Below are 11,952 nucleotides of genomic sequence, written 5' to 3' on the forward strand. Positions count from 1 at the left end.
TAACAGTAATGGACCTTTTCAGTGGAGAATCACATTAGCTATTTTGGAACTTATAACTGATGGATTTGGGGATAACTTCATCACAGGAAAGCTTCCCTCTTTCAAACCGTCGTTGGGTGTAGACTGTAGACCACCCTCTTTTGGAGTTTAAAATTAATTTTCAAATTTTGGTGATTATTAATAAATATAAAAAAGTGAATTGGGACAATTTTGTAATTATCTTTTGTAGTTTCATCAAATGGAACTCTCGTATGCAACTCTATCAAATACTTTGCTAAGTAACTAAGACCCAATCTCTAAAAACAAGAAAGTAACAATAATAAAAAAAATACATGTTAAAAAAAGAATTATATCTCACTTTAAAGTTAAATTTAAATATTTTTGTTATCTATAAAATATTTAAAGTATAGTATTCATAAGAAGAAATTAAAATACTATGAAAGAGAGAGAAAAAAAAGAAAAAGATAAAATGATAAAACATTCATAGGATAAAAAATAACTAAAATATGGTAGATGAGACTAAATTACTCTATATGTTAATACGAAAAAAATAAATAGGACAACCAGCAAAGAGAAGGATAATAATAGTCCCATCAACACCACTTGTTTTTTTTATTTCCCTTAAAAGAAGCGGGAGAAAACTAGCTACAAAGCTAAAAACATAGGAAAATCCAATGTTCTGAAAACTGGTTCGAACCAGCCGGTCAAACCGGTCGAACCGTGAACTGGATCCCAAAACGATTCGGTCAATCAGCAAAACTGCGAAATCTGAAAACCGACGTTGAACCGGTGAACTGGTTGGTAACCGATCAGTCGAACCGAATCGTGATCAGGCCGGTTTTTTGGCAAAACAGCAAAATGCTACCGTTTCTCGCTCTAAAACCCTAAATCAATGTTCTGATCCCTAATTGCCTTCACAAAATCACAATTCTCATCGAGCCTCAGAATCAGAGAACGCCATCACAGTCTCACACGGCCACACGGGTTCGTTGTCGAGCAGTCACCTCCGTCGCGCAGTCTCCTCCGTCGCGCAGTCTCCTCCGTCGAGCAGTCACCTCCTTCAACCAGTCACCTCCGTCTCGCAGCAGCCATCGTTCGTGATCCACCACTGCTTGGTTCACTCGGCGTCGCTGTCTCCCACTCTCCCTATTGCATGTTCTTCCCTTTTTCCTCAGCTTAAGAGCCAACACGACACATCACAACGCAAAAGAGTAACCATTAATCATCCCTGTATACTTGAAGAGGATTCATCTGAAACTATTCTCTTCTCTTCCTCTGAGCTCATCCTTCAACAATGGCGACCGTGATGCAGAAAATAAAGGATATCGAAGATGAGGTACCCTATGCTTTGTCTCTAATGCTTCCTTCCTTCCTTCCATTGTATTCTCAATGGAACTTGGTTGCACGCCTCGATTCGTATCCGTGAAAGTATAACATTTTTGGACTACAAACTAATCCATAAGTTGTTTTCCTCTGCAGTAGTAGGGTTACTACCGTTTGATTACGAATTACGAAATTTTAAAGCCATATCCTAGGATCCAGTTTTAAGGTGTTATTAATACAAATGATTTACACTTAATATGATTCTTAAGAAGCTCTATGCATTTCTAGAGTTGGAATAGAAGCTGTACTTAATTGTGATTAATGTTCCTTAATCGGAATTATTCTCGCCAGAAACTCCTAAATTCTATTTTCGTTGGAGTTCATATTTCAGTACATATTGCAACTTCGTCTGATTAGTGATTATGTTCAATAATATTTAAGCATCAAGTAAGATGAGATTGTAATAAATTCCTTGTTACTCAGAATAAGTGAAGTTTTTATGTTTAGGCTAAAACTAAAACAACTAATACTGTAGATACCTCTAAGTCGTAATTCTGGTTGAATATGTATAGATTGAGTTTGAGAGATTGATAGCTACGATAAGGTTTCATATTATTTCTGTGCATGTGCTTTGTTTCCTTTACTCCCTGCATATGGTAATCAAGAACTAAGGAACTGTATTGATTGTTCAAAGATAAGGTTCCCAAGGTTTTGTATTCTTAGGGACAATTTTGTATGAAAAATTGTCATTTTTTGAGGGGTGTATAAAAATTCAGAAAAGCACCTTGCATCATATCAACTAATAATACACAAGGTTCTGTATTGTTAGTGATTAAATGTTTGTTCTAAACCCTGCTGCTGTTGTTTTTAAATTTATGAGTATGCTATTTTTGAATTTTTGTTGATAGATTTATTGATTTCAGAGTTTAGGGTGATTCATGAAATTGAGAATTGGTTTGTTGGTACTTCTCTATATGTATAATTGTTCTATGTCTTGGTGTTGAGTCTCACAAATCTTCTCAATTACTTACAGGTATGGTTTCTTTCTTGAATGAGATTTTATTTTTCCAAAAGAAATCAATAGAGGATTAGGGTTGTGGATTTTTTAATTGAGTGATGAGTGTAAAGTTGAAGATGATGATGACAAAAGTGTTTGGAAACATATATTTTAAGAGTGTTTTAAAAAAACTTTTAAGTTTGTAAATTGATAAGATCATATAATTTTGGTGTGTGTATTTATATTTTATTTATTATTTTATTATAAAACGATTTTTTCGATTTAACTACAATTGAACCGATTAAACCTATAAATCGATGAACCAGTAACTAAAATGGTTCAATGACCGATTCGTTTTCAGAACATTGAGAAAATCAACTCTATTTTTAACCTATATATAAGCTTATAAATATATAAGCTTATAATTAGGGTTTAACTTTAATACAATAACTATATACTTATTTGCGTGACTATCTACACATAATAATATAACTATATGAGAGAATCAATATATATAAGAAAAAATCACGAGGCCTAACTAAACTGACGTAGTAAGATATAAATGAATTGGTAATTACTAATCACATCTACATACATTAATTAGTGTACGCAATCGAATGACATTTTATGATTATTAATATAAAATTAGATGTTAATTTGCATACAGCAGAATTAAATAAGTAAAGAAAAGATAATGTCAAGAAACAAATATTATCATATAAAATAAATTAAGTTTGACTTCTATAGCAATTATCTTAAAACTACATATGGCATTATTGTATATACATAATTAGTTGTCATAGTCAAAATACATTGGGCTTAAAATGTACCAAAATCAAAATATTAACATAAGTACACATATTTTATGATATGTTTGTTAAAGAAAGTCATTTAAGAACACATCGGGAGTGGATTTCAGAATCTCAGCGACATCTCCTCCAAAAAAATAAAGAGAAAAAGAGCGGATTTTTGAGATAATTTTAGCAAGAGAAAGATTTGATTTTCCAAAAGAGACTTATTTATTCTATTATCATTTCTCTAACTCTTTAGTGTTGGAGATAGAATTAGATAGCGTGACATGGAGGTACGGACAGATAGACAATTATGAATGAAAAAAACGTAACAACACAACACAACATGTTATTACTACACAACAATTAACACTACAAACCCCTGTATTTAAAGATTTTATCTCCCACGTTAAGGAATGCTCTTCCTCTTTTCTTTTCATTTCTCTCTCTACTCTCTCTATCCCTTGTCTCTGTTTTTCTCCTTTGGTTCTTCTCCTTCATGACTCAAGTGATGGAGAGAGACGGCGTCGTTTCAGAAGAAGTTCATGTCTTAGCCGTCGATGATAGCCTCGTCGATCGGAAGGTCATTGAGCGCTTACTCAAAATCTCAGCTTGTAAAGGTAAACACTATAATAACTCAAAAATTTTTCTTTTCTTTTTATGCAGGCTTATTCAGTGTTAGGAATTTAATTTGTTTGATCTGAGATTTTTTTTTCCCTTGGAAAATTGCAGTTACTGCTGTTGATAGTGGAATCAGTGCCCTGCAGTTACTGGGGCTGGACGAACAGAGAACATCTGAATCAGATGATTTTGTGGTATGTATATCAATATCATAGAAAATGAAAATTTTACCCTATGAATAATGGGTAAATATATAAATTAAATAAGAATATAATATTCGTCTTTTTTTATTTTTTTTCATTTCTCTTGGCAGGGTTTAAAGGTAGATCTAATTATCACAGATTATTGCATGCCTGGAATGTCTGGTTATGATTTGCTCAAAAAAATCAAGGTACAAAAAAAAACAAATTAAACACAATCCCAACAAAAAATAAAAAATAAATAAATAATAAAAAATTGCTAATTAAACAATGCTTATTTAATTTAATGCAGGGATCGTCCACTTTCAGAGAAATTCCGGTCGTCATCATGTCCTCGGAAAATATCTTGCCACGAATTGACAGGTAATGTTAGGAGTTTAATTTTAATGTACTGATATTTTTTTTAAATTTTAATTTTAGTTTTTGGTTTTACGTAGTAAGAAAAAATTGATTGATGAGTTGAAAAATGTTGGAATATGTAGATGCTTAGAGGAGGGAGCAAAGGATTTCATAGTAAAGCCAGTGAAGTTATCTGACGTGAAACGGTTGAAGAATTATATGAGCACCGCCAGCAGGGACGTTAGCGCCGCCGAAGCCGGAGGTTGCAGCGGTGGCGGTGGTGGTGGTGGAGGAGGAATTAACAAAAGGAAGCTTTCAGACACTACCGCCTTTGATTATCTGTCATCATCTCCACCGTCCATTTCGTCCTCAATAACCCCCTTATCATCGCCGTCCGAGTCTTCTTCATCGCCTTCTCCGTCGCCATTATCTTCGCCCATCAGATCGCTTGATTCTCCAATCCGACGGCTTAAAATGACCGGCGGAGATTGAGTTTTGCTGTGTCGGCCCCACATTATGTTCCTCTCTCTCTTGAGCACTGCAGAAGTATCTTCTTCATTCCTTTTTTTAAATTTGTTTTTCTGTGGGGGTTGAAACTGCAATTATCCGTTGTTTGTAACGGTTTTTGTTGCATCAATACCCCTGCTCTTTGCTTTTGCTAATTTATTTTGTATGAAGGTGGGTTAAAGAAAGTTGATGGGTATAATATCATAATAAGATTATTGTTCCTCCTCTTATTTTATTTAATTTTATTATGAAAGAAAGGAGATAAATGTTAATCAAAATTCAAAATATCAGTTTATATTTGATTCAGTTCATGACTTGTTTCTGCTTTAAATAAAATATTAAGTTTAAAATAAGTATTGCAAATTAAATAAAATATAGAAGTTATATATTTTTTCTTTAGAATTTTTTTTCTTTAGAAACTATTAAGAGAAAATGGAAAATGTAATACGCAAATAGAGATTGAATATTTGATTCAAAGCTATGAAGTCCCTTGGTACATAGATTCAAGAAGTGTATGTCACTAGAATTATGCATTTTATTTTATAATTAGGGTGCTTATTATTTCACTAACATGATATTAATTTTTTTATATTTTATGAGAATCTTTTTTCTGAAGACCAATTTATCCCTTTACACATGATCAAACTTGCTTTTTCAAAATTGAAGATATGACTATGTCAAAAGATTTGTAGGTCATATATCATATATTAATAAAATGAGTGGAGAATGGAAGAAAGATAGAAATTTATGAGAATGAAGAGGGAAATAAAATAATAGTAATAAAATATAAAGGGTAGAAGAGGAGGCGTGGACTGAACAATGAATTTAGGTGTGGAAATGATGTGAAACAGATGGAATATAAAGGTATGCAAGATCTTGTCTGCTAGAAAGAATCATAATAGAATTGTGGATGTGAATTGGACATGTTTGAAAGTGTCCCCCCTCATATTCATATTCATATAACGAAGAAGGTGGGAAACTTGGATCGACTCGTGGGCTCTTTTCGGGCTCCTATAAAATAACTTGTCTACTTGTCTCTAACGCAGCGTTTGATTTTGGAAATCGGAATTAAGACCCAAAAATTAAGATTCAAGATTGTATTTGATAACGAGAGACTAGAATTAAAATTTTAATTACCAAATATAAAATTTTTGTCTCTTTAGATAGCATTTGTTTTTGAGATACTGAAATTGGGAGACTAAAATTCAATATCATGTTTGTTAGCCTGAAATTGGAACTAAAATTTTAGTCTTGTGACACAAAATTTCAGTCCTTTCAGTACCTCCAAAAAGTAGGAAAACATGAGACTGAAATTTTTGAGATGAAAACTGAAATTTAAATGACAATTTCTAGCCAAAATACTCTCATTCCAATTAACTAATTCTAAATTTACCCTTCGTACAAATCAAATTAGATCTCAGTTCTTCTCATCTGCTCATCTTCTTAAACCTTGGACCAGCATTGAAGATCTCTGGCTGTAGCTGATGGCCCATCGTCGCCGCTAGGACCATCATCTCCTCGTCACCGTCATAGCCACTGTGAGGTAGGTGAGTTGTCCTCGCACATTCATCTTTGTAGCCAATTGCTCTCATCTTCTTAGATGTAGGACCAACATCGAAGACACCCATCTGCATCCTCTACCCTATCGCCGCCACCAAGAACACGATATTGTCGTCGCTGTCGTAGCTACTAGTGTTCTCATATTCTCATCTTTTCACACGCAGGACCAGCATCGAAGACTCCAATTACAGCTTCTACCCTCTTGCTCCGTCAGGACAACCAACTCCTCGTCATCGTTAGCTTGCCACCGTGACCTAGGTTAGTTGCCCTAATCTAAATTTGTCTCCTGATCTACTTATTTTTTTATTGCATAATCTAATTTATGTCCTTATTGCATAATATATGATTGCTTCTTTTTCAATATTTATCATAACATATTTTTAGTCTTTGAAATATTGTAATTTTGTGCTCTTTTGAACATTCTTGCTTGCAATTTTTTAGTTTGACAACTTTGAGTATGATACTAATTTTTTATTGATTTGTGTCCGTTCAATACCAATTTTTGAGTTTGATAACTTTCAGTATTATTTAAATGCATAAACATTTGATTGTTGAATATGAAAGTATGTAGCATATGAGCATATCATCTTTGAATACTAATACACTTTGTAGTTGTGTAAATTTGAGAAAAATGTTTTATTGCAATGAGTATCACAATTTCAAATTTAAAGACAGTTTTTTGTTTATATCATACATTTAGGACTGGTAATATTTTTGGTTTTTGTTCTTGTATAGTTTATTGAAAGGATTCAATAATGTTTTGAAAGGTCGAACATAAGTTTATTTTCTTTTGCATTTTTTGTGTATCGTAGCAATAGAAATGTGTGCCTTACATTTTAATTTTATTTTAATTTCATGAAAACTGTTTGATTGGAAAACTGTTACAAAATATTAAATTCATTTTGATGTAGATTAAATTGAAAATATATGCTTATTTTGATTGAAATAATTATTTTGTTAGAAAAGAATAGAGCATTTGAAGATTATTAAGTGATGTATTACTTGAGATTGAGGCATGATAATTTGATGTTATTTTTTTGTACTTATATTATTTTGTGTACTTTAGGAATAGAAGTAGTGAGCAAGTGTCATTAGACGGAAGAATAAATAGTAAAATTAGATGCGATGCATTAGAGCGTATAGTCAGCGAGGGTGATAGGAGTTGTATTTGGGAGTTGAGAATGAACACAAATGCCTTTGTTAATTTGTGCGAGTTGTTTCGAGTCCAAGGAGGACTTCGAGAGGATGGTCAAGTAAGTTTCGCGGAGCAAGTTGCAACTTTTCTAATTATCTTAGCACATCATAATAAAAATCATAGTCTACAAGTTAGATTTTGTAGGTTTAGAAAAACAGTTAGTAAGTATTTCAATAAGATTTTAAAGGCTGTTATACGTATCCAAAGTTTACTGTTCGCCAAGGCCTCACCAGTTGAAGAGGATTGCATAGACCCAACTGGAGAAAGTTTAAGGTATAGCTAATAGCTTATGTGTGTAATTTATTTTCTGCCTAGAAGGATTGTCTGTCTAAAAGTCAAAATTTTTTATATATTATAGAGTTGCTTGGGAGTATTAGATGATACTTATATAGAGGTGACAGTCTCTGAATCTGATAGGTCAAGATATCGAACAAGAAAGTGTAAAATATGTACCAACATCCTAGGAGTGTTTAACCGAGATATGAGCTTGGTTTATGTACTTAGTAGATGGGAAGGATCGGCATCTAATTTAAGAATACTTCAAGATGCAATCACTCGTCGTAATAGTCTCAAGATACTATATAGTAATACCTAATTTATAAGCCACAAGTTAGATTTTGACATTAAGCTTGAGTTCACAATAGTTGAGCTTACGACATTTATATTTAATATGTTTACGTAATTACTATTTAGTTGATGCTGGTTACACAAATGGTCCTGTGTTCCTGGCACCGTATAGAGACACTCGCTATCATGCTAAAAAGTAGGCCCAAGGAGCATGTGCATCTCACAACTACTAGGAGTATTTCAATAGGAAACATTCTTCTTCTAGGAATGTTATCGAGCAATAATTCAGTTTACTTAAGAAGAAATGATAAATTTTAGTCCTAGCTTTTATCCTAAAAAGACACAAAGTCAGATTATAATAGTTTGTTGTTTGTTGTAAAATTTTATTTGTAAGAACATGGATACAAATCTGGAAGGGCAAACTAGCCTCTAAGATGAATTTCTTCCAGTTGGAGAGGAAGCACCACATGAATTGATTGATGTGGTTGAAAATACAAATGAGTGGACACAATGGTGTGACAACATGGCGATTGAGATATATAAAGAGTGGCAAGCTAGTCATATAGAATAAGAATAGCTTCTAGGCCCATATTGAATTCCACTGTTTATGTTGACATGACTTTTGTGATGTAATGATAAACTATGAAGCATGGATATTTCGCTAAGTTATTGTGTCTACGTGTCAGATACATTTCGGAGACGACACTCACTAACACTCGTTTTACACGTGTGTTTTTTGTGTCTAATCGTGTCTTAATAAAAAATATTTTTTTCTCTGGACATGCTTAGACACACTTAAATACCATCATGTGTAAGCTTGTGCATCCTTATTTTATATATATATATATTCTTGAAATGAGTTTAGAAATAATATATTATTAATTATTAAAATATCAAAATATTATTATAAATTATTTTAAAAATATCTTATATTTATATATACGTCATGTTCCCATGTCTTATAAGAATCTAAAATTCGTGTGTCTGCATGTCCCATATCATGTCGTGTCTATGTCAGTGTTGTGCATCATAGATGGTAAATTTGTGTTTATAAGACTTTCTATTGTGTTGTAAAACCCATTGTCATCGAAACTTATTAATGGTATTGTAAAAATTTTTGTAATTCAACGCATGGTTCTTGTAGCATGGTAATTGAAACTTATTTGGTATTTATAAGATATATTATTTTCGGATATGATGTTTTTGGATTGTACAACTTATTTCTGTTAATCTTTTTCTTAGGTGAGAATGGACAAACGCATATGAAGTGATGCAGAAACTAAAGCATTTTTTGGTTTCATGGAGGAGTTCGTTGTTGATAGTATGAAAGCTTATTGTGGACAATTCAGACTAGGAATTATTGAAAAAACTAGCTTTAAGGATGCTAGAGGCCTTCCCAAGTTGTACGCTAACCGCCAAGCATTTCAAGAATAAGCATAAGCGACCGAAGGAGAAGTATCAACATGCCTTTGAAATGTTGGCTTGCAATGAATTTGGTTGAAATTCTGAAAAACAGTGCGTGGAAGTTGACAAGAAAGATGTCCTTGATGCGTGGATGAAGGTCATTTGTAAATTTAATTCAAGTTACTTAAATTGTCACTTTTGAATATATATAATCACTTCTGTTTGTTTTATCAAAAGCACACTCGACCAAATTCTATACTCATGGGAAGCCGTTACCTTTGTTTCACCAACTGGAGGGTATATTCGGAAAGGACATAGCCACGGGTGTAGGTGCAGTCAGTGGCATTGACGCAAAGGAACAAGTTCATGAAGAAGAGGAAGATCAGAGTCAAGGATTGGATGAATTTAAAATGTCAGCAAATCCAAGCATTGATAAAGGATAAGGAGCAGCTTCACACTATAAAGTTGATGCAAGTAGCATAAGGAATTCTGGTAAGAAGAAGCAAACTGACATTCTAGAGAAGATGGCCGAGCATGCGCAATTTTCAACTGCTGCCTGGGAAAAGTATGTCCCGGTACTTGCTGATGCTATCTCTGGTGTGAATGAAAAATTTAATATTGGTGAGAAGCTTGAACAACTTCAATTGGGAGATGAAGAGGTGATGCAGGTCGGGCTGAAGTTTTTGGATAATCCGCATCTAGAAAAGAGCTTTTGCGACATGACAGACTCTCAGAAGAGTGCACTAGTGCAATCCATTCTCAGATAGAATGATTACTAATTGTCTCAAGTTGTGATATATTGTGAAACTTAATGGGTGAAAGTTAAAGTTTTTGGAACTATGTAAGGTTGAATTAGGACTTACAATGTCCAAGTTAAAGTTAACTTACAATATTTTGCTGCCTAATATTGTTTAAAATCCAAGTTAAGTCTTTGGAACTTAGTTAGATTAAATTTCTAAACATAGTTAAAGTTAAAGTTTTTGTTTTGGATAATATTTTACCACCATCTAGCTTAATACTTTGTGAATTTGTGCTTATATCTCTAACTTTCTGGTGCAAGAAGAATTTGTTAGCAGTAAGGTTAAATTACTTTATTTAATATTAGCAATATGTTCAACATAGCCATAATATCCCTGAAACAAGTCATTTTATTGAAGCTCACTAGCTTTTACAATATATTAGTATGCCTAATATAATCCGAAGCTCCTACTAGAATTTAAAAAACAAGACTATTATTAGAAAAATACAAACTACAAAACTAAAAAAGTGAAAACATGCTAACAATTTCAGAAATAGAATTTTATTCTCTAGTTTTTCAACCTGATCCTTCGGCTTCCACTTGTAGATCTTCTACTTCTAGATGTCATTGTTAAATAAATTATTGTATCTATCAAAGTTGACAAACCACTGAACATCACTCTTAAAATTAGATACAATATTTATGGTCATGAAATAATAAGGCAACTGCAACAGTAAAAATGCTAGGTCTGATATACAGCAGATATATATGTTTGACAGAAGCATAGCAACATGAATATAATTGCAAACCAAGTGAACATCTAGTTTATTTACAATCATCACAGTAATACAAACCACTAAATAAAACATTATGCAGTACAAAAACCCATCAAACCTAAGGCTTTTCCTTTCCAAGAAAACTAACAATTTTATTGGTTCTCTGGAAAAAAGCATCATAAATTAAACTCAATTGACTTTATCCCCATTAAACAATCTAATAATATAAACAAACCACAGAAAATTAGTCATACCAACGTAAGATTATCAAATTGTCACTACTATCAGTCTAATAATGATCATACCAGTTTAGAACTACAAGTTAATATTTAGAACCTTTATATATCCTTGTCAAATTCTATTATCTGCACCCCAACTCTAACACCTTACTATTTCCTTCTTTATGCCAATTTTTATTTCCTTGTCTTAATCCCTCTAATTTGTTCTCTTTTCATGAATTGATTAGCATCACCTTGAAAATTCTTTTATATCTTTTTATAGAATTTCAAATAGATCAAATTTTAGTAAAAATTTTTAAACAATTTTTAAACAAATACTATATCAAATTATCAAGGTTGAACAACTAGCAAATAAAAAAAAACTTAGAAGGTTTTGTACCTACCCGGCTAGAACGGTGGCAGTCAAGAGAGAAAGAGAGGACAAAGGAGGAACAACTCTGAGAGAAAAAGCAAAGCGGATAAGGCATGACGGCGATGTTAGCGAGGCAGATGAAGAGGCGGTGAACAACACCAAAAAACACAACCCTCTGGAGTACCTACCGATGCGATTGAAAAGAATTGGAGACACTATGGCGTGCTTTGCTCCATGGATCGTCTTTTACACCGGCCTTGGCAATGCTGCCGACGATAAGGCTGATGGGAGGGTTCTTGCTTTCTTTTCGAGCACAAGGTAGAGAAGAAAAGGGGTTGCTAG

At 33.0% G+C, this 11,952-nt stretch overlaps 1 protein-coding gene across 1 annotated transcript; it reads left to right on the plus strand.

Annotated features, from left to right (window-relative positions):
• Positions 1-3,199: 3,199 nt before the first annotated feature.
• On the plus strand, positions 3,200-5,003 carry LOC107643475 (two-component response regulator ORR3). Its single transcript, XM_016347132.3, has 5 exons — positions 3,200-3,731; positions 3,844-3,926; positions 4,046-4,123; positions 4,225-4,295; positions 4,415-5,003. The coding sequence occupies exons 1-5, from the start codon at positions 3,611-3,613 to the stop codon at positions 4,761-4,763; spliced, it is 702 nt and encodes a 233-aa protein (XP_016202618.1). The 5' UTR covers positions 3,200-3,610; the 3' UTR covers positions 4,764-5,003.
• The last annotated feature ends 6,949 nt before the right edge of the window (positions 5,004-11,952 follow it).

This window comes from Arachis ipaensis, chromosome B5, assembly GCF_059453495.1.
Source record: "Arachis ipaensis isolate K30076 ecotype BB chromosome B5, ASM5945349v1, whole genome shotgun sequence".
Lineage (NCBI taxonomy): Eukaryota > Viridiplantae > Streptophyta > Magnoliopsida > Fabales > Fabaceae > Arachis > Arachis ipaensis.

What these genes read in the sequence shown, in the direction of transcription:
- LOC107643475 (XM_016347132.3), top strand. Translation starts at nt 3,611, where the DNA reads ATGACTCAAGTGATGGAGAGAGACGGCGTCGTTTCAGAAGAAGTTCAT. An exon ending in CAAAATCTCAGCTTGTAAAG is followed by an intron (nt 3,732 to 3,843) that starts GTAAACACTATA and finishes GGAAAATTGCAG; the next exon opens with TTACTGCTGTTGATAGTGGA. An exon ending in ATCTTGCCACGAATTGACAG is followed by an intron (nt 4,296 to 4,414) that starts GTAATGTTAGGA and finishes TGGAATATGTAG; the next exon opens with ATGCTTAGAGGAGGGAGCAA.